The sequence below is a fragment of the Danio rerio genome, chromosome 7 (genome assembly GCF_052040795.2).
Source record: "Danio rerio strain M-AB ecotype USA chromosome 7, GRCz13ab, whole genome shotgun sequence".
In the NCBI taxonomy this organism is placed as follows: Eukaryota; Metazoa; Chordata; class Actinopteri; order Cypriniformes; family Danionidae; genus Danio; species Danio rerio.
In genome coordinates this window covers 29,770,042-29,793,654 of record NC_141027.1, presented here as the reverse complement: position 1 = coordinate 29,793,654, position 23,613 = coordinate 29,770,042, and the positions used below count along the sequence as shown (strand labels likewise).

Below are 23,613 nucleotides of genomic sequence, written 5' to 3'. Positions count from 1 at the left end.
AAGTTTAATGTTTGTTTTGTTTTCTTAATAATTGGTGTAAAATTCAGTTTACTTCTCTCTTTTTGATCTTTACAAATTTTAGACCCAAATATTCTACCATCTCCTTCACTGGAATACCATATATATTAGTATCATTGCATATTTTCAGAGAGAACACTACACATTTTTTAATATTTAAACATAAACCAGATGCAGACGAAAAAAGATTGAGGCAATCAATAGCAGTTTTAATTTTAATTTCATTTTGTAGAAAAATGGCAGTGTCGCCAGCTAACTGAGAAACTGAGAAACTTTTAGTTCTGTCTCTAAAAATCTAATACCACAAAATCTATCTCTTTTAATATGCAGGGCCATAGTTTGTGTTACCAGTAAGAAAAGAAAGGCTGAAATAGGACAACCTTGACGTATGCCCAGAAAAATAGCTTTGTGGTCTGTAAGAATAGTGGGCAATATAGAGACCTCATCATTAACTATGGAGCTAATAATATGCCAAAACAATCTGAATTTGAATTGTGTTCATTTCAACTATCATTAATTGTATTTGAAAAAAAAATGAATTTTTATATGCCGCTAAAAAAGTTTAGTTTGAATTTTTTTTATTTGAATTTCATAACTTGAATATTATTGAACATCTGAAATTTAAGAAAACTTAATTTTTCAAGGCTGAATTCTTTTGTAGACGTATTTTCAAACTTTTTTGTGTTCTGAATTCCTAGACGGCAAATATCCAGTTTGTAAAAATACAGTTTCAAATTGTAACAAATAACATCTTATCTAATTTGCTGAAAAAGTGTGTGCATGCAAATATGTCATTTACCACAGTTGTAAAATGCTGGGACAGTTTGAAAGTGCACCTAGAAAGAGCTTGAAAAGTCTTTAAATGTGACTTTGGTAAAGTGTAAGAGCCCTGTGTCTGCTGAAATAACCCATCAGAGGTTACATTATAAAGGTAGGCCCACACGGAATCTGCAACTGCAGAATTCCACAGAATTATGCAGATTTTTAGCCCATCATTGATTCGGTTTATTTACTTGTGTAAATGTGTGTAAATTTATATTTATTCGGTTTTTAAAATAATTTCAGTATATTCAATATTTGTCTACAATATAGTTTGTAAATTCATATTATCTGTCTTTCAGCAGATATATTATATAAGAGACTTGCTTTGTTTACCAAATAATGTGGATCTAACTGGATTTGCATTGTAAACATTAAATATAAGTTATAAAAGTATTATTTTTTATTTCATATATTAAGGTTTTAGTTATAATACTCCTAAAATCATACAGCATAAATCTGCAGATTTTCTACAAAATTCAGTGCAGAAATAGCTATACTCCACAGCTCTGTGATTGGCCAAAGTGCTTAGTTTGACTTTTCTGTGATCGTCTACTCTTCCCTGTTGTTCACCACCTACTTTCTGCTAAATATATTTTTTTATTATTAATTTGTTTTCTTTTAGGCTTAGTCTCTTTAACTATTGTCAATAATTCAAATGAACACAATTCAAATTCAGATTGTTTTGGCATATTATTAGCTCTATAGTATGGTAGGAAAGAAGAGCTTGTGTATTTCAATATCTAATAATTAAAGGTTTGAGGTTTAAGACAAAATGTTTGGACTTAAAACCTTCAGCACAAACACAAAAAAGCCTCTATGTGCTCAAACATCATAAGATCAACTTGTAAACAGATTTCAAGCAGACCACGTGCACCAGAAAGAGCTTGGAAACTTGTCCCTAAAAGAAAACCACAGCCAGAAGACAAATAGGAGAGTGTGACAGAAAATAAACGCTATCACAGTCACAGTCAGGTCCTTAAATCTAAATTTATGCAATCAATTTTGTATAATCAAGGCATTTTTTATTAAATTATTTAAAGCCATATAAAGTTGGTAGTGATTATTATGATTTATTATATAATGCATGTGAGAAATAAGATATGTATTCATTTTGGAGCATTTATTTAATGGATAGTTCACCCAGCATTGAAAATTAAGTCATAATTTTCTCATCCTGTACTTGTTTGAGTTCCTTTTTTCTGTTGAACACAAAAGAAGTTAGTAGGAATAACATAAACGGTGGAAATCAACGGTTTCAAGTTTATAACAATTTTCTAAATATTTTCTTTTGTGTTCAGCTGAAAAAGGAAACCCATAAAGGTTTGGAACCATGTGAGGGTGAGTAAATGATAAATACATTTTCATTTGGGGGTAAAATATCCTTTTAATATTTTCAAAAATGAATGAATTATGGGCAACGTGGTGGCGCAGTAGGTAGTGCTGTCGCCTCACAGCAAGAAGGTCGCTAGTTTGAGCCTCGACTGGGTCAGTTGGCATTTCTGTGTGGAATTTGCATGTTCTCCTTATTATAATGTTCGCGTGGGTTTCTTGTATTTTTAATACAACAACAACAGAAAGAGAAACTTAAATAACTTTTAATAATTTCCACCACAAATGACATACAAATAACAAACCATAATGCTAAATATTAAAACCATATTTTAATGTTTTCTTTTATAATTTGGGACATATATAACGTATATCATCAAACGTGTATCTTCAGTACATACATTTACATCTTGGTAAACTATAACTTAAATGTATTATCCTTAAGGGAAAACAACTAAAGCAAACAGTAATGATATATCTTGCACATAAATCAATTAATCAAATATTCTAAAGAGTTTCTCATTTGGTAAACAAATGACTATGAGTTACCTCACCACACTTTCGCTTTGTGATCCACGTTCTTGTATCAACTACTCAGCCTGTTAATGATAAGTGTTCGGAGACCCCTGGCGCAGACAGTGTGAGTGGATCGCCGGATGAACCGATCTCGTGAACGCCTGTCACACTGCGAGGGAAGTAACCTTAGCAAATGCGGATTGTGTCATTTTAGCGTGTTTTCTGCGACAGGGTCGCTGTCGTTCTCGACTCATCATGGTCTTCGAGTCTTTAGTCAGTGATCTTTTAAACAGGTTTATTGGAGATTATGTGGAAAACCTGGACAAGTCGCAGCTCAAGATTGGCATATGGGGAGGTAAGCGTATATTCGTCAAACTGCCTGTAAACATCAGTGCAAACAAACGCGTTTCCCTCTCTGCGAATTATTGTTTATTACAAAATGTCATGTGTCGATGTTCAGTGCACGTTAATACGGACATTTTTTACAGTGTCCACAAATGACTATCGGTCATAATTGTTTCTGTTCTGTAAGATTGGCAGGCTGTTAAGTTGCTTGCTTTCTGAGGCGAGGAATATAACTGTTAACGTTATTTACATTGTTTGCTTTTAATATTTGTAGTGTTTCCCGCCCTAACTGTGTAAAAAAAAGAGCTGTCATGGTCATTACTCAAGTTCCTGCTTGCATTAGATAAATGAAACGATTGTCTTCTTGATAAGACAAACAGAAAATGGTTCAAGACGATTAGCTGAGCTGCTGAATGCAAGCAGTCTGTATTGTAGGCTTGTTTTGTTTGTTTTGTTGTGATGAATGTGTGCAAGTAAAGCTCAAGGTGAAGTGGACCACACCTTGAGGAACAACAAAATAAATGCCATACAATTCTCTATGAATTTCTGTGCTGCACACTTACCCACTTAATCTGGGAATTAAGTTCTGGAGCCATTAGAAACAGCTGCTAAATATCACTGAAACGCTTCTAAATAACTGCTTGAAAAAGCCTGATGCAGGATATTATTGCAGATTTATCCCATTGCTCCTCTGACCCACACTATTAATGTTCTTATTTTAGAGATACACAGTGTCAAACATTTTACATTAGAATTATTTGTTATATATTATTTTGGGGAATAAAAGGAATTTTATGCACTTCTTAACTTATGCAACTGTAATATTTGTAATAAATGAATCAAATTCATTCTTTCATTCATTTTCCTTCAACTTAGTCCCTTTATTAATCAAAGGTCGCCACAGCGAAATGAACCGCCAACTTATCCAGCATATTTTTTACACAGCAGATGCCCTTCCAGCTGTAACCCAGTACTGAGAAACATTCATACAGTACACGCTCAAACATACACATGGACTATGGCCAATATAGTTTATTCAGTTCACCTATAGCGCATGTCTTTGGACTGTGGGGGAAACCGGAGCACTCGGAGGAAACTTACGTCAACACAGGGAGAACATGCAAACTCCACACAGAAATGCCAACTTTTCCACCTGGGAATGTGTCTTTGTGAGGTGACTGTTAAGTCACAGTGTCGCCCATGAATCAAATGAGTTAGCTATAATAAATAAACAAACAATATTGGTAATAACTGTTTATTATTGCTCTATGCGAAATACATATATTACTATATGAATTTAATTTCAGCAGATGATTTAATAGCTCTAATTGGAAAGATTTCTTTAATATAGATCGACTGGAATGATCAAGTCTTTTTCTGTGCAGTGCATCAGCATAAAATTTCACACATAACAAGCATTTATAAATACATCAGAGCAAAAATAAAAGCAAAATAAACAGTGCTTTATGGTTTTATGGTGTCAAACTGTATACAGGATACACAAATTGAGCAATTAAATGTAAAATAATACGGTCATCATTTTATAAATGATTAAAATAGTTTTTTTTTTGTTTTAAATATCTTTGTCTTTTCATCTGAATCTAATCCTGCGACTATTGCAGATACACAAACTCCGATATGGATTCTTAAACGATATATTGTTCAGCCCTACTCTGGGATATGACCCTCTGAATGTCCCATGAATTCTATACTTATGGTTAATGTTTATTTTTTGTGCACCATTTACTGTCAGCGTTTGTTTGTTTATATGCAAATATGGCTGTTTGCTCTGTTTATCTTCTAGTTAGTATACTTTAATTGGAGTCACATATCAAACTTTCTGATGTGTCATTGTAGTCACTTAGCTGGATGTTTCATGGCTGAAACAACTCCACCTAGATTCTTTAATTTACTGTAAAATTAAAAGGAGTGTTCGAAGCCATGCTCATTTAAATAACCAAAATCCTTTGGATTAAAAATAGGTTCACCTTTTCTCTTTGGTAAATGCATGTTGTATTTCAAATTATGATTGATACAGCTCTGTGCTTCCAATTTATCCTGACATCGTAATAAACAAAAAATCAAATTAGATCCTCCAATGAAAATGAAGGACTTCTTGATGGTGTATTATGCAGGATTTCTTCATTCATTGTGTCTGCTAAAACTTCACCCCTGCAACATAATTTTCTTTTATAATGCTCATGTCTCAATATCAAATCTAGGGATGCTCCGATACCATTTTTTTAAATCAGTCTGATCCTGATACCAAAATTCTGAATATTGACCGATACAGATCCAATCCCGATACTGTGGCTCTTTTTTTACGTAATGCTGTTTCTATAGTTCTGCTAATAAACTCTAATAATATATCTTCATTTGTACAAAATAAACAAGAAGAACGAATTTGAGGTGAAATTCAAAACAAGGGCCGCTTATATGCTTCAGCACCAAAACCCAAACAGGTCTGTTAAATAAAAAACTAATTTAAATAAAATTAAAGTGAAATATTCACTGTTTCAGAAAAGTCTATATTAGGCTAAATAATGTATTGTTAATGACAATCCATATTGAGCCTGTTAGTTTCATTTTTATTAACTGAATAAACTTGACCACAATGAGCTTTACGAACTATATACAGCACTGAAAGGTTTCCCCTCGGAAAAAATAAACTCAGTCGGAAGGATGAGAGAACAGAAACTCATTGTGACACTTCCAAAACAGCAGCATAAAGGGAGCAAATCAGTGCGTTGAGGATCTGTCCAATGTATTTGGTTATTGAGCCTTTTCTAATTTAAAATTTCAGTTAGGCCTACTTTGTATGAGGAGCAGGTAATAACCCTCTATACTCCAGATGGCCAATACCCAATCCAGCAAAAATATGTGATATCGAACCAATATCTGATCCAAGTATAGGGATCGGTGCATCTCTAATCAAATCTATAACCAATGGATTAGAAACAAGAAGACCTGCCCTAGATTTGTATCTTTATCAATGACCTATTACCATTAAATGTAGGTCACGCACTACGGGGGAAAATGTTAATTTTTCATTTAATTTAAAAACATAAAATGGTCAGCAGCAGGTGTTAAAATGAGTGAATGAGTCGAGGGAGTTGTTTTAATCCAGCATAATGAACATTCCGCTTTCATAGGTGTGAAACTCCACAGGGGTTTAGCCAGTCCTCGGCCAGATCAGCACGAGCACGCTGTTATTTTGTCAGCATGCCGTTTGATATGGTGACACTTTTATCTCAGCATCAGATAGGCTGCTCTGGCTGACATTTATTTCCTTTCTGTAATGCCAGTGCAATTATCCTCAATGTCAAAAATGGCAAATCATATTTTAATGAATGTCTTTATGTTATTAATGGTAACATTTCTTATCTTTGACACTGGTGAAATTACAAATTTGGAGTTAGATATTTAAATGCTTGGATATAGTGCATGTAGACCTATATTGGAACTAAACATACAAAAGTGATTAGCTTTTAATTGTTAATCTCACAGTACTGATTTCTTTCTTGCAATTCTGAGTTGTCTCACAATTATGAAATGAAGTCCTGAATTTCGAATACACACATCACAGTAGTGAGTTTGTGGGCTGTGTTGTGGTTTCCTGCAGTTCTGATCTCAGATAAATACAGCACTGTGGGATATGAACTCAGTTGTGATAAAGTGTTGACTGAGATAAGTCAGAAAAAAGTTCAGAATTATGAGAAAAACATGCAAGAACAAAAATCTAAATAATTTCACACTCAGTACCTCCGATATTGAATTTGCACTAACCGTTTTTGCCTTTTTTCTACACCATTATCACATGCTGGGAGAAGACTTTTAAAATGATGACCCTAAAAGCCAAATGTAGTGTTGATCTCATTGATGAATAGTGTTAGATAAAAACAATAAGTGCTGGGCAAAAATGAATTGCAATAATAAAAGAAAATCCAAAATAAAAGATTGTTTTGACATAATATACAGTATGTGTGTGTGTGTGTGTGTGTGTGTGTGTGTGTTTTATCTATTTATGTATATGTAATAATACATACATTTATTCATTCATTTTCCTTCGGCTTAGTCCCTTATTTAAGGGTCCCTTATTTTAACTATTCCAGCATATGTTTTTCACAGCAGATGCCCTTCCAGCCGCAACCCAATACTGGGAAAACCCATACACTCTCACATTCACACACATATTCATACACTACGCCAATTTAGTTTATTCTATTCACCTATAGCGCATGTCTTTGGACTGTGGGGGAAACCGGAGCACCCAGAGGAAATCCACGCAGGAAGAAAATTCCACTTAGAAATGCCTACTGACCCAGCCGTGACTTGAACCAGCGACCTTCTTGCTGTGAGGCGATAGTGCTAATCACTGAGCCACTGTGATGCCCTATAACACGTACATAAAAACAAACCTATACTCTTTTTTTTTTTGTCACATAGATATACAAATTTTTATATAATTTGTTACATATACAATATATATTTTACATCTAAATATAATTTTTTCTCAAATATATTCATGGGTGTGTGTGTATTTATATATTCTGTATAAATACACAGCGCACACATGTATATTTTGTGAAAAAAACAGTTACTTTGGATTAGATTAATGATGATTAATCTTCTCCTAGCACTAATTATAATTAATATGTAATAATTGTAAAATATAACAAAAAAGCACAGGGTAAGAAAATGTCAAAAGATTTGCAATTCTGACCACATTTTTTTATACCTTTTGCTACAATTTTATCACATTTTAGAAACAGCCATTTATAATGTTAACCCTAAAATCAAAATTGAAGTGTTTTAACATTGAACGTAGAATTCATTTCTATTTTCAGGAAATGTGGTGTTGGAAAATCTGAAGGTGAAAGAAAATGCTTTGGTAAGTATGTACTGGACATTAATCATATTTAAATGGAATAAGTTTTATTCATTTTTGACATCAATTTAATGTATATTCATTCAGAATGTAGTTAAAACACATAAGAGAACTGCATCCATTTTGAAAAGAGAGAGTGTGCATGTCTGTGTACAACACATGTGGTTAGTGGTTGATTTTTAACCATCCGTAGCTTTTGCTGAATAAAGAGTGTGTGGCAGAATGTGATTTGCTGATGCTAACCCAACTAAATCACTAGTTTTTTTTTAAACAGTTGCTTTAAACATGCATTTAAAAATAATTTCTCCAATTTATCTTTGCTTTTTAGAGTGAACTTGATGTCCCTTTTAAAGTGAAAGCTGGACAGATTGGTGAGTATCCAGCCTCGTGGTTATCAGGCAGTTGTGCAACATGGAATATGCATTGTAAAAACTTATCAGAAAAATAAAAACTTATCAGTAAAATCATGACAGAAAATGCTTTTATGTTATTTTAACTTAATTTAATAAGTCACCAGCATTGTGTGTCCAGAAGTTCAGCTTTAAATGTATGCAGATGACACATTAGTACTCGCGCAAAAAACAAAGAACAAAGTTACTACTGCACTCAAGAAAGTTTCTGAATGGTCATGTTGTTCATGTCTTATGCTAAATGTAAGTTAAACTGTGTAAAGGTTTTTTTCAATTAAGACAAATGAGGAGCATTGCTCAGATTTTTTATTTAATGGAGAAGTAAAATATATTGTTGATCATTTTTTAATATTTAGGTATAATTATTGACTCTAAACTAAATTTTAAAAAACAAATTAAGAGTGTTTGAGCCTGAGGATTTATAGAAACATCAGGCTGCTGCAAAACTTTTTATGAAACAATGATTTGCCCTCATTTATCTTACTCTGCTAAAAGCTGGTCCCACGCAAGCATTACAACAATAAAATCATTGTATGTTATCTATAAACAAGCCATAAAAATTTGAGCTAAAAAGCCAAGGAGCCATCACTACTGTAACTGTATTGAACAATATAAATTACTAACATTTGACTGTTCCCTATTTTTGCTGATGTGTGTTTAATGTACAAAATATTTAATGATCTTGCACTACCAATTTCAAACAATGTGTGATAATCTGCAAGGACAATATTAATAAAAAAAAATTCCTTATCTTTGAAACTGGTGTAATTGTGAATTTTCAGTTTTCAATGCTTGAATATACTGCAAAGAGGCCTATAATGGAAGCTAACATAAAAAAGTTAATTGCTATTTATTTTTAATCTCACAGTAATTTTTTATTGCAATTCTGTGTTTGTCTCACAATTCTGAAATAAAGTTCAGAATTTTGACTACACACATCACAGTAAGTTTGTTGGTTGTGTTGTGATTTCTTACAGTTCAAAGGTCCATTCTTCGTCCCTCACTTAAATGATCTAAGATAATTTGGCAGATCCGGGATCTTTTAAAGTGATCTCTGGCTAATTTATTTTTTCAAACAAGTTTATGAATCGGATTAAAATGTCTGTAAGAACTGATCTGAGATCGGTGCAATTAATGTGAAGGACAGATCTATCTATCCTTAAACATGATCAGCAATGTATTGACTGATGGCACAGCAGCGTAATGACATCATCTGATTAATTTTCAAATATCCATGTGAGCAAAATTACATAAAATTTGTAGAATGGTTTGATAAATATGAGACGCAGTAACTTTACACATTTGCTGTAGGCTGCAGGCTTTACACTTTCAGTATTTAGTCATTTTACTTGGTTTTACATTTAGAGCAGATTTTCTTTATTATAGTAGGCCTATTCACGTTTCTTAATCGGCGTAAGGAATAACTGGCTGTTAAAATTTATTTTAACAATAAAAAAGCAGTTTGATATCTTTTGCAAAACATCAAATCACCTTCATATTAGCTGGTCAAACATGTGCATGACTGCATAAATGATTGTTCCTTAAAAAAAATAAACCAAACAAACAAGTAAAAAGAAAAACAGTCCAATTTTGTGCATGTCTATTAGTATACAAAACTATACTAAACCTGATTCCATAAAATAGTATCTGTATTTGAACCTAAAAATTCTCTAATAATAAACGCTCTCTTTGAACCCCTTGTGGAGAGAAGCCCCAGTGACAGTCTTTGTACTTTTTTTTTTTCGGAGTGCAGATTGCGTTTAGTTTTAAAACTTCTATACTTTTTAAACTTAAATGATTCTGGATCATGTCAACTCGACAATAACCAAATCCAGCTAATTGAGCAATCCACATATGAAGAACGGACCCCTGATCTCAGAGAAGGACAGCATTGTGAGATGTGACCAAACATGCTCTTATGGTACTTTAACTTAATTTAATTTAATAAGTCAATCAGATTTAAACAAAAAATGTAGCTACTCAAAGTTTAACAATATTGTGAGTCTGATTTAAGATGAGATGACTAAAGTTATTTTGATTCTACGAAAATACTTGTATTTAAGGCAGGAAGATGTATTTTTTGAGTCAAATGTTTCCTGACATTCTGCTGATAGCTTGTAACCAAGAAGACTGAAGTAGAACAGTTTTATTCTTCAGATTGCTGATTTTCACTTCCTATATTATTCTGCTAAAGACTGATTGTACTTTGCAGTCAGTGTCAATAAAAGTGAACTAATTTCTATTGAAGGATGACCATTTTTCACAACTGAAGTGTCAGTTTGCACAGATACTTCTATTCATCTATGATGAAATATCAAGTAAGACTAGATGTTGTCTTAAAGCAATATTAAACTATACTGAAACATTTTAAGTTGAAGTGGCTTTTTAGAAAAATGAAATCCCTTTCGGTTCATTTTTCTGCTGTTCAACACAAACCACAGGACACTCTTGGCAATAACAAGAAGCCTGTTAAAACGGTCATTTGTCTATCCTCACATGACCCAGTCAGATGACTGTAAACATCTGCTGAACAGTGGCCAGGATGTCAAGCAGTAAAAAGTAATTGGTTAACAAGAGCTACATGCATTTTCTGAATAGTTCTGTGAAATTCCCTCCACATATTCTACATTTTAGTGCTTGTTTTACCTATTATATGTGCTTGATCTAAAAATATTACCCAGTTTACCACCATTTTCATTACCCCCACCCCCCCGGCCCATTTTACTATTTAATAAAGTAACGTAATGACATTTCTTTTGTTTCTCCTACAGTTGAAGTCAAAATTATCAGCCCTCCTGAATTACTAGCCACCCCTGTACAATTTTTACCCCTAATTTCTGTTTAACTGAGGGATTTTTTAACACATTTATAAGCATAAATTTACTAACTACGTTCTAATAACTGATTTCTTTTATCTTCTCCATGATGACTGTACATAATATTTGACTAGATATTTTTCAAAATGCTAGTATTCATCTTAAAGTGCAACTTAAAGACTTTAATAGACTGATTAGTTTAACTAGGGTAATTAGGCAAGTCATTGTATAACAGTGGTTTGTTCTGTAGACAGTTAAAAAAAATTGCTTATGGGGGCTAGTAATTTTGATCTTTAAATGCTTTTAAAAAATATTCTAGCTGAAATAAAACAAATAAGACTTTCTCCAAAAGAAAAAAAATATTATAGAAAATACTGTGAAAATGCCTTGCTCTGTTAAATATTATTTGGGAAATATTTGTAAAAGAAAAAAGTCACTGGATGGCTAATAATTTTATCTTATTCATCAGTATAGTCACACTGAGTTAAAATGTTTGCTCTTCAGGTAAACTGACTCTGAAGATCCCTTGGAAAAACCTTTACAATGAGGCAGTGGTGGCAACATTGGATGGATTATACCTTCTAGTGGTTCCTGGTGCAAGTGAGTGCTCAATTTAGCTTAACGTTCCCTTTTTGCAGCATATTTTTTATGTATGTGGAAGTTACTTTCTACCATGATGCCACATGCTATACATTTCATGGCCCTGTGGGTTTTCTCCAGAATGCTTTCATTTCTTGTTAGAACATCTTAAGAATAACCACATGATTTATTTATAGCCTAAATGGATTTCTGTCCTCTTAAAAGAAGGAAGTATAATGCACAGGGACAGAGTTAAATTGTCAGTAGAGATCTTACAGTATGCATTACACACAAAATACCATATACCAGTATGATGCTATGGGAAAATGTTTGAAATTCTTAATTGGCTGGATTTATTAGATTTGGGTTTGAGGAAAAAAAAATAGTATTGTTTTTCTGTGAACATTTCTTCCAAGTTCTAAATGAAAATATTGTTAAATGTGTATTTTCCTGAAAATAACAAGGTCGAAAAAAAAACAAGTGAAAACTTTCACTTGTTGTGATTGAAAATCAGGGTTATTTCAACAAATGTTGATTGTTTAGCTCTTTTAAAGTTAAAATAGTGGTATTGTGTTGTCTAAGATATAAACATGTCTGAAAACATGTAATTTTTTTGGTTATTTTAATCATTTGTTACACATTTTTGTTTGCAATGTTTTATTTTGTAATTAAAACATTGTAATATTATTTTTAACAGTATTAAGCTACCTTCTTAAATTTTTGTACCAAAACGCTACTAAATAAATACTGGATTTCTATCAAAATTTAAAACTTAACTGTATTTTGGTTTGTTTTAATAAATGTTTTATTGTTATTTTTAATTTCATAAAAAAATGTCATCAATAATAGAACATGTTTTTTACTCAACTACAAAATCTTAAACAATTTGTTTTTTCAAGTGATCTCTTTTTTTCATAGTCTTAAAGGATTGTAGAGTGTCTTTTAGTTTTGTAATTAAAATAACTTCTAAAATTACTTATTAAATGTATAGATTCTAAACGAGTCTTGCACATGCACTGAAAGTTTATGAAAAAAATAAAATGTTTCACAGCATAATTATTTTAAGTTATCTGAACATTTTATGAGGGTATTATATTTTGCCTGTTATTGTAGCAGTTGCAAATATTTTGAGTCGCTGAGCTTTTTTTGAAACAGTATATTGTATATCTTCTATACTTGGGCTGCTTAGACTGACACTGTCTTTTACGTGTTGCAGTTGAGTCTAAGTTATTTTCCTCATCTTACAATGGTAAGCCAGAAGGTGGGTAGAAGGTGGGTAGCAGGGTGGTGGCTTGGGACTGCAACTGATAAGCTCTTTTGAAAGTCTCTAAGACTTTTTTTTGAACATTATGAAATTAAATGATTTTTTTTACCTTCTCATATCTTATCATACAAATACTGGTGTTTATAGAAAGCATTCAAAAGCATGTTGACGTTTCTCAATCAAGTGTTGGTTCAAATTTCTCTATTGATTTTGGTTTTTCAATATTTCTTTATGATTTTCCATATATTGTTGTCTGATCAATTCTGTGTAGTGCATGTAAGGAAATGTAGTAGTAAAGTGATCTTAAAGCATGAGCATCTGCATTTTTGTTTGTTTGTTTTTTTGTCCTTCTCTTATTTAAATCAAATATTGTGGGTTGTAGTTACATGTATGTCAGTGACATCAATGTTCTGGATTCCACAGTTGCCCAAAATAATTATTCTCAAGGTCCAATTCATTCTGCTAAAAATGTATGTTATAATTTTTAGAAACTAAATATTATTATATTATTATTAATAATATTTTTATATAACTAAAATATTATTTGAAAAATATATTTTTTTTTTAGCTTGTTAATGTTTTATGCTCAACAAGTACATACTGTATTTCTATCAAATATTGATTTCAAAACTGAACTTTTTTTATTATTGTTATTTAGTTGTATAAATATTATATTCATTTTTGTGTATAAAAGTTATTTTTAAATTATATAAAATTGTTTTATTGCAATTGTATGTTTTTGTTTATTTTAAGTCAAAGCATAGAATAAATAAATAACCTGTTTGGTGTTTTGAGCAGAAATTTCAAAAACACATTTTATAAACTTCTGACACTTGCATGTTGTAAAAGAAAAATACAAAAAATAAGTCCCATTGTTTTATTTTATTTGTTCATTCATTTTTATTTCAGCCTAGTCCCTTTTATTTTTAATTTAATTTCTTTAATTTTATTTAATTTAATTTAATTTAATTTAATTTAATTTAATTTAATTTAATTTTATTTATTTAATTTAATTTAATTTAATTTAATTTAATTTAATTTTATTTTTTATTAAAATAATCCTCCACACATTTCCTGTACCCCAGTGAAAAACAGGTCTAAACAAAGCTACTAAAAGTTATACTATAAAGTTAAAAGTTTAATATTTCAAAATTAGTTAATAGTAATATATATAATATATATATATATATATATATATATATATATATATATATATATATATATATATATATATATATATATATATATATATATATATATATATATATATATATATATATATATATATATATATGCCTTACTATCTCCCCAGACCACTTTTGATCTCTAGAGACCAAAAATAGCAAATTGCCATTTCTTATCAACCTTTTTTAATCAACCTCAATAGTCTCATTGAAGAAAAAATAAACAATGGCAGCATCTAAAATAGCACTCATGAGCGTTTCTGCTACTGGCTTGGATTTATCTAAACCGGTCCTTCCTGATAGAGTTTCACTCGTGTTGCCAAATATGAACACTAAATGAAATCTAATATCTGCCTGAATGAACAGCATTATACTGTAGCTACTTAAAAGCCACAGTTCAAAGCGAGAGAGAGAGAGAGAGGATCATTGTATGTGACTTCTCTGTTATTACATGCTTAGCTGAGCTCATAATGATCTATATTTGGTTTATCCACATGTAGATTTGGATAGATATCACCAGTTCCTGACAGTATATTAAAAACTTGTGCATTTAAATCATGTAAATGTTGTTTGTTTGTATCTAATTACATGTGTTTTGTGTTCATTAAGCAATAAAGTATGATGCGGTCAAAGAAGAGCGGTATCTGCAGGAAGCCAAACAGAAGGAGCTTCAGCGCATTGAGGAAACCCTGCAGCTGGTGGCACGCAGAGGTGAGAAACCGCAGATCTGATTGTAGACACTACTTTCATAACCTACACGTCATTTTAAGGATACGATAGTATGATATCATATGATAGTTCTATACTTATAGTCAATCATGTACAATTATTACACCAACAGATGTTCAGTAGGTCATTCATCCTGATCCATTCATACCATAATGTGTTTTTTTAACCTTATTCATTGTGTGTTTTTTTTTATTTATTTTAATTTATGGTTGTAAGTCAAATCTAAATATGACTGGGTGATCGCGGTGTATTAAATATGCATATCACTGGGTATCCGTGGGATCTTAAAACAGCATATCACTGTGGGCTCTATTTTGACGGTCCATGCGCAAAGCGCAAAACTCAGTGCGCAAACACTTTCAGGGCGTGTCAGAATGCATTTTTGCTAATATAAGGATGGAAAAATCTGCTTCGCGCAATGGCGCATGGTCTAAAAGGGTTGAGTTTATTTTCTTAATGAGTTATAGGTGGGTTTTGAGAATAAACCAATCAGAGTTTCATCTCCCATTCTCTTTAAAGGGCCATGACACCCCCCTCTTTCGGTTAGAGTCTACTTCAGAATTTTTTCAAAAGATGCATGATTAATGGGCGTGGAGCTCCGCGAGCATCGGGCAGGAGTGGGCGTGGCCAGCAGGGGAGAAGGGGAGCGAATAACTGCTGTTGTCAGTTAGCTCACAAAATGAGACACAAAGAGGAGACGCATGAGTTTATAGTTTACAAAGTTAAAATGCAAAGAAATGAACAGTGATTTAATGCCCTGCTACATTTGTTATTTGTAATTTCATATACAGACAACAACAATTTATATCATTATAAAGATAATCGTGTTCATGTAAACACTATAAATGAGGATTCTCCCTCAATCCCCGTATCCAGCAGACTCAGTGCAGCAGGTCATCTGACCCGTCTATTTTAACCATTAGCCCTGCTAGTAATCTGGAGGATTTAGGCAAACACAGCAGCACAGTGATGTGTCTGAATGTGAACGAACTCCTGATGAAAGACAGCGTCCGCCATTCTCTAATTCTCGTGCTGCTCTCCCGACAAAAATGCTAGCAGCACGCACACAGCTTTGCTGTATGATCGGCCCTGACAAGATCGCGGGGGAAAACATGCAACAAACCCCGTGGATGATGGAAACAAACGCATATTAGCCTTCATGAACGGCTAAATACTGTGCCGTGGTTTCCGTGTCTCTCAGCTCGGGCTTGACACTGGCAGGTCTGGCAGGTCTCATGAATAATTAAGCAGCCGGCTCTTCTCATAGGATAAGAAAACTCCGCTATGAATAATAATGAGAAACCGGCGTGTCATCATTGCACTTGCAGTTCTGCGCTACGTCGCCGATTTTGATCCCGCCCCAAAAATCATTTTAAACCCGGAAGCTGAAACTAGCTGACAAAAGCTCAAAATTATCCAGTTTTCCCCACAATTAAAGCTGACAGGTGCTAACATTGTCTTAACTGATGCTCAACACACACACATCTGTTAATACAAAAAAAAAAAGTTCTCCGGGGTGTCCTAAACCTTTAAGAGTCAGTTGGGTCGTGCCATAGTGCATTTGCTATTTACATGAAGTAAAGTAAGGATAAGTGGAAAAACTGAGCATTTCACTAGCAAGATAACAGTTAAACAGAGCATCTACAGCGCAAGAATGAGAGATAATCGATCTACTGGTCTTGGATAGGGAAACCTTTATGCACAGACATCAATTTTATTTCATTTGTTAAGCGCAAATATTTGTTTCAAAACTATTTCTAAATTCAGTTTTAATTTCCAGCAAACGAATAAATGAACAATAATAATGAGGTGTGTTCAAAAAACTGAGTTATATCCTAAAACACAGGCTGTGCCCCATATGGTATAAAACCTGCAGGTGGGCAAATCTAAGCTTGCTTTTAATAAAACAAATATAAATATGGATATAATGAATAAAACTGCTAATAATAATAATAACATTAAACAAAAGCAAATTGTTATAAATAAACTGAAAAAGTCTCCCGAGATGAAGAAGGGATAAAAGCAGTGGTTTTTCATATTTATGTAGGCTAGAAAATAATATGTTTTGTAATATATTAATCCTTTATATTTATATCCTATATATATGTTCTTATTATATCCTATATATATATATATATACTTAATATTTAAATTTTTTTCATATGTAAAGATACTTGCGTATTGCTCTACATCTTGTGTGTATTAAGCAGTGCGTAAGCGAGGCGCAACTGTGCTGGACTTTAGACCGGGTTTGTTTTGGTCTATTGAAAAATCTATTATAGTTTCTCAAAATAGCAACACGCCAGCGGTTCGCCTCCGAACGCCTTCCTTTTTAGATCAGAACGCCTATGGGCGCACATATGAGCGCTAATGCATTTGCTATTTAAACTGCGTGGTGCAACGCCTCAAAATGACTCTTGCGCCAAGCTGAAACTAGCAAACCACTATTGCGTTGCGCCTTGCGCCCTATTGCGCCAGGTGTATGATAGGGCCCTGTGTGTCCACGGGGTCTTAAAAGGCTTTAGAAAGCCCTAAATTTACTTAATTATTGTGTTGTGGGTCTTAGATAATTTTAAACGGGTCATAATTTCCTTTTGTTGATGTAAAGAAACCCAATCAGGGCTACAATCGCCAACAATCACTCTCAATAAAACTTTGTTAAGTAAAACATAAGTTATTTTAACTTATTTATTAACTCTATTTATGAATATTAACTCTAATAACTCTTAATTAATTCATAATGCTGTTTTTTTATGTAGATTATTGTCTAGCATTAACCTAAAGGGACTCTTCTTTAAGAATACATGTGGGGTGAGTTGCTGTATGTGGGTAGCTTTATCAAAAATGCAACATTGGCTTTTGCGAAACTGCAAAAATGTCTTTTAACATACATTTGACTGCAGTTTCTAAATAAAATACACACTGAGGGGAAGTTTGACACCAACACCTTTTCTTCCTTTTGGCACTAATAATTTTTGGAACATATTATCAAAGAATAAAAAAAAATATTTTTTATATTTTATTTATTATATTTATTTATAAATTTGCATAAAACAGAAAAACAAGCAGTCAACAACAACAACAACAACAAAACAAACAAATACACTAACAAACATCCCCAACCTTATTTGTGCGAAAAAAAGCCACATAGCTAATAGTCTGCAAACATTAGTCCTCAAAAGTCACACAAACGCACAGCAAGTGTACGTATAGAGTGCAGCAGCAGGATCTTTTGTAATTGTATGAGATTAAATATCCTCCTGCTCTAAGATTTGTCAATTGTCGACGTATGTAAGAAAGGGAGACAATGTATAGAGAAGAATTAAACGCTTTGCCAATAGCACGGTAAAAGTAATTACTCTAAAAATTTCTTCTTTAAGCACAATATTTTTGGGACTAGTTCCAAAACTTGCCAACGTGGTTTAGGTTAAAGGGTTAATTTTATGGTAAAAGCAACGTAAAATCAAGTTAAAACTACTTGATTGCAGTTCACTTTTCTCTTACTGTACGTTTAAACTGAAGGCAGTGAAAAGCGTCAATGTTCGCTCTGGCCACCTTCGTGACAATACTGTCTGCCTTTACTGCTCTGCTGTCGAGAGAATCAAAATTTGCTACATTGATCTCATATTTAAAGGGGTCGTTGTAGCATTTCAGCAAATCTGTTACGCTCCCGCATAAAAACATGCTTTCTAGCATGAAAGTGTTGGATGCTTTTTATCAAATTATTACGCAATAATAAAACACTTGGGAACAACTGTGGTCGGAACCAAAGTTCACAGTGACTGTGTTCTCTTGAATCTCTTTAGTGGTGGACTTTCTGAACATTTTGATTGCTTGGTGCTGAACCTTTTATAGCTCATTACCATAAAGTTGACTTGATTTCAACTCTCCTCGACACCCACACTCACAAAGATGCATCCCGCTTCTCCTCCCTGCTTGCACCTTTGACACTCTCGCCACTTTTAGTGTAAATGCACATGCATGTTACAATTGCATTTGAAAATATTCACTGGTCTAGATGATCTGACAAGACCTGCCTTCACGTGGACATGTACTGTACAAGAATGCTGTGTATCTGAAACATACTACAAAACATAGCACCCTCTAGTGGATTTGTCATCTGAAATGTGCAATGAAATGTTAGTTGCCGTGTTGTTTGCTCTATATTTTACTATATTATACAGTCCATATTTCCTAATTTTATAATTACAATAACGGGGTAATAACTAGATAATAAACCGAACCAAAATGCTGTGTGATGTGCCTTACATTGTGTGACTGGGCAATCAGCCTTTCACCTTCAGTTTACATAAGGCAGCAACCACAAATTGAAAGAGTAAAAGCACATACCAAAATAAATATTTATCAATTCTACCTACTGAACATTCTAATACTATGGTGGGCAATTTAATAAAGAGTTTTAAAATGTTATAATATGTAATAAAAACATTGTAGTTTTAAATAGTATACTGTACTTTTTTTTGCCAAAATGGAGCTTTGGAGAATTTAGAAGAGAATTTACCATGGTATTTCATTGTATTTTTTATTATTATTATAATTAGATTTTAGATATCTGTCAGCAATGCCAGGTTAAAAACTATTTAAAGTTCAGAAAATCAATAGAATTTCCATATTGGTGCATTCCTGTATAATTGAATGGACCATTTAATCAGTAATACAGTAGTTTAGTACACCAAACACCCATGCTTGTTTGGTATTACTGTACTATGTTAATAACAAAACAGCAAAAGCCTAACAGACATATTGAATAGCCTAAATTAAATGGGGCTTTGAAACTCAATTTTTCATTACAGTTTCATTATTCAGCCATAACCTTTTAATCTTTACATTTACAATTAAAATATTACCATAGGCTATCAATATTGGCCGGACTTTATCCCAAACCATCAATCCATCTATCTGTTTGTCCATCCATTCTTCTATTTTGACCATTTGTCTATCCTTCCATCATTTCATCTATCTTCCATCTGTCCATCCGCACATTCAGATCTCTCTTCCTAACAGCTTTGTGTGTTTGCTTTGTGCTGCACCTGATGGACGGCAGACTCTCAAGCTGGAGAGTTTGTGTTTAATCTGGAGAGTTATGTGTATAAGAATCCACCGCGGGGTATGTACAGACCCATTGCTATAGAAGGCCACTTGCGCCCATCATACATTTGTTTGTTTTTGATAGTTTCATTTTAAGTGTGTGTTGAGAGTGTTGATTTGTTTTCCTCAGCACTGCTTGGTGTGCTTTTGTGTACATTTCTGCGAGTGTGTTTTTATTGCAAGTGTGCGTGTTTAATACTTTTCTATTCTTTCTCAACTGACTTTTCTCTTTTCCCCAACGCTGCGCTCTGTAAGACAAAGGACGTAAGGTTAAAAAGCATAAAAAACCCTTTAGGAGATCAAAAAAGTATGAACATAAAGCAGGTGGGTGGTCAGAAGCGACTGTGATCGACTCGTCACGGCAAATATTCACAATAGTTACATTTTATTTGTTAGAATAAAAGCATTTATTTCCATGGTGCTAGATTAAGTCATTAGAATTGCAAATGTAATGGACTTGCTTATAAACCCTTTGTATTTAAAATTTTAGAGAAGCCTCAGGAAGAAAAGAAGGACACGTTTGCTGAGAAACTGGCAACACAGGTTATCAAAAACCTCCAGGTCAAAATCACAAGCATTCACATCAGATATGAAGATGATGTAAGTGTTGACTTGTCAAACATGATGTCAGCTCTTCAGTTATGTGCATTTCTTGAATGTTTGCATGAAATAATGATAAGGACGCGGCTTTTATTTGATGGTATATTTATTAATGGTATATTGTGCCTCAGGTGTCCGATCCTCAAAAACCTCTTGCTATGGGTTTGACCCTTTCAGAACTCAGCCTACAGGTGCTCTCTTCAAATACATTCACAGAAATGTCTCTAAGTTAAGATTAGTTGCGAAATTTGTCTAAAAGTATGCACTTTGTCCTTTCTTGTGAAGACAGCAGATGAAAACTGGAAGACTTGTATTCTTAATGAAGCAGCCAAGATCATCTACAAGGTAAAACACCAAAATGCACGCCATATTTATTTTTATAATGATTATGTCACATTAAAATATTGTTTCTGTGTGTATTCTCTACCTAAGCTGGGGCGTCTGGAGTGTTTTTGTGCCTATTGGAATGTAAACGGCCCAATCTTCTACAAAGACTCCTGGGAGGGGATAGTGGTAATGTGTCTTTCTTATTTTTCTCTCATAAGTTAGCCATCCTGTTGTGGTCATTTTAAGATTGAAGATGGCTGTATTCAAGGTTTCCACAGTTCAAGGAATTTTTGAAATATCATGGAATTTCAGAATGTCTAATCCAGACATTGTATGTAATTTTTCTATCCCATATATAGAATGGTATTGCGCTGTTTTATAACTTTTGTTGTGATTGAGCAATTTTCAGCTGCTTGAGTCCTTTCACAGTCAGCAACTAACAGTTAGTCAAATGCAGTGACCGGATTGTACCTGTTAACTATGATTAACCTGCCAGAAGACTTTGACTTCAAAATGACCACTTTAGAGTAGATGATAGAAAAGGTATGGTTAGAGGAAGCACTTTGCAGCAACACAAACAGTTTTCAAGATCTGAAGTAAATTAGCCAACTGTTCTTTTAATAGTGGCTATTAAAGTCCTACAAAATTATATTCAAGCTAAAACTATTCTAATATTATGCAAAGCGCAACAATGCCTGTTTTATTGTTCACATAAACTCAGCTTTTTAGGAAGTAAAACTCAGGAAATAGTTTTATAGAAAATAATTGTATATTTTGCCAATGGAAATATTATAGTTTATAAAAAAATAATTCTGTCATCAGTCATAGAGTAATTCTAAACCTGTAATGTTTTTGTTTATAGTAGGCTTGTTCAGACTGAAGGCAAATCAGTTTTTTCTCAGATAAGATGTTTCAGGCACACTACAGAATAAGCATAATTAATTGCAAGTGACCGTCAAATTTGTTTGTCTGAACATAATTAGCCTTTTTGCAAGGATTGAATTGGTAACAGCTAGGGTGTTTTCACATATGTGATAAGGCTTTCAAAATAGACACATAAATGAAGGTGAATTATCTCACTTTCTAAATAAGTGCAAGGTTGAGTCACACTGCAACTCCTCTAATTTTGTACTGTAATCAGTATACAGTATGCTGTGTTGTTTTGTAGTTATGACAAACTTCAAAGTGTATGTGTGTGAATACCTTGTATTCCTTTTGTTGTTGGGACCAAATGTCCCCACAAGTATAGCAATACCAGTAATTTTTTACTTTGTGAGGGCATTTTTGGTTCCCATGAGGAAAATAGCTAATAAATAAAACAGTTAAGTTTATTCAATATTAAAAAAAAAACAGATTGCTTACTTTGAGGGTTGGGTTAAGGGGTAGTGGAATAGAATATTCAGTCTGTACTGTACAAACATCATTACATCTATGGGAAGTCCCCGTAAGGATAGCTGTGTGTGCGTGTGTACTTTTATTTGTGTGCATCCATGCATGCATGTATGCGTGTCTATGTGTGTGTGTAAGTATGTTTGAGTGTTAGTGTGTGTATGTACATCAGGCATTTTCCACTGGTTTTGACATTGTCATTGCACATTGCATTTTGTTAATGACTGGACAACCAGAGCATCAAAACTAAGATGCATCTTTACAAATATTCATTCAAATCACCTCGTAATGTAGTTTAAATTAGATAAAAATTATAATAATAATTTCTTTGGCTTGCTGTCTAAACATAGCTTTAGAGATGAAAAAAGAGCTGTTGTTAATTCCACTTTTAAATCATTCCTTACATGCAACCAGAAGCTGCCATAAGAATTGAGGTGTTTAGAAGAAGCACCTGGATCATGTTCATCCTGTCTTACCCAGTAATATAAGCAAAACAACCTATCTGCTTTAGCTTGTGTGTGCAGACACAGTGGAACATCTGCATCTGCTCACAGACAGCCAGCAGTAATGTTCTTTGCGCAATAAAAGTGTGTTTGAAAACCTTACATATTTGTTTGGTTGACAATTATATTGTAAAATTAATAATGCAAAGAATTTAGTAGCAATAAGAAAGACATGGCAGGTCGATAAGAAGGGTTGTTAAAATCCATTAAAGTTCAGATGTATGTGATACTTCTAACTCAATCATTATTAATTTATGATTGGATCAGAAATAAAACATGGTAAAGTTTATCTTGAACACTTGCATTGAAAATCTTTGATCTTGCTGACATGAAGTCTTTAGCTGGAGGCTCTGGCTAAATGCTTGACTCATCTCTTATCAAACCTGTGACATCGAGTCATTGCAGTGATGGTTAACAGCGACTGGCTCCTAGAACAATCTTTTAATCACTTCCTCTCACTTTTAATCTCTTTCTTTATATCTCTTAATCTTTCTTGCCTTCTCAGAGGGGCAAAAGAAAAAAAAAAAGGTTTCATTTGCTCTCAGTAGATTTCACTTCCTCTGCTAGACTGCACAGTATAGGCCTGAATGTGCAATGTAACTGCTATTAAAACATGTACTATACTGAATTTGATTGTTTAGGCCCCGCTTTTGCCTTTAGAACTATCTTAATCCTTTGTGGCATAGATTCAACAAGGTACTAGAAATATTCCTCAGAGTCTTTGGTCCATATTGTGATGATAGCATCACATATTTTCTGCAGATTTATCTGCTGCACATCCATGA

General features: G+C 33.2%; 1 protein-coding gene across 24 annotated transcripts in view; it reads left to right on the top strand.

Annotated features, from left to right (window-relative positions):
- The first annotated feature begins 2,806 nt into the window (after positions 1-2,806).
- vps13c (vacuolar protein sorting 13 homolog C) overlaps positions 2,807-23,613 on the top strand; it is a 96,245-nt gene continuing 75,438 nt past the window's right edge. For 10 of the 24 annotated variants that reach the window (XR_015495740.1, XM_087261206.1, XM_087261204.1 and 7 more), the window contains exons 1-9: positions 2,807-3,040; positions 7,878-7,921; positions 8,247-8,289; positions 11,649-11,744; positions 14,781-14,882; positions 20,500-20,609; positions 20,741-20,800; positions 20,895-20,954; positions 21,042-21,122. Coding sequence is in view for 23 of the 24 variants with exons in the window: in XM_087261206.1 (XP_087117332.1) it covers positions 2,941-3,040; positions 7,878-7,921; positions 8,247-8,289; positions 11,649-11,744; positions 14,781-14,882; positions 20,500-20,609; positions 20,741-20,800; positions 20,895-20,954; positions 21,042-21,122 (696 nt within the window). In the remaining variant the exon portion in view is untranslated. Of the gene's footprint in view, positions 3,041-7,877; positions 7,922-8,246; positions 8,290-11,648; positions 11,745-12,939; positions 12,973-14,780; positions 14,883-19,965; positions 20,029-20,264; positions 20,334-20,499; positions 20,610-20,740; positions 20,801-20,894; positions 20,955-21,041; positions 21,123-23,613 lie in introns of all 24 variants that reach the window. The other 14 variants (XM_087261194.1, XM_087261196.1, XM_087261193.1 and 11 more) reach the window with 3 other exon arrangements.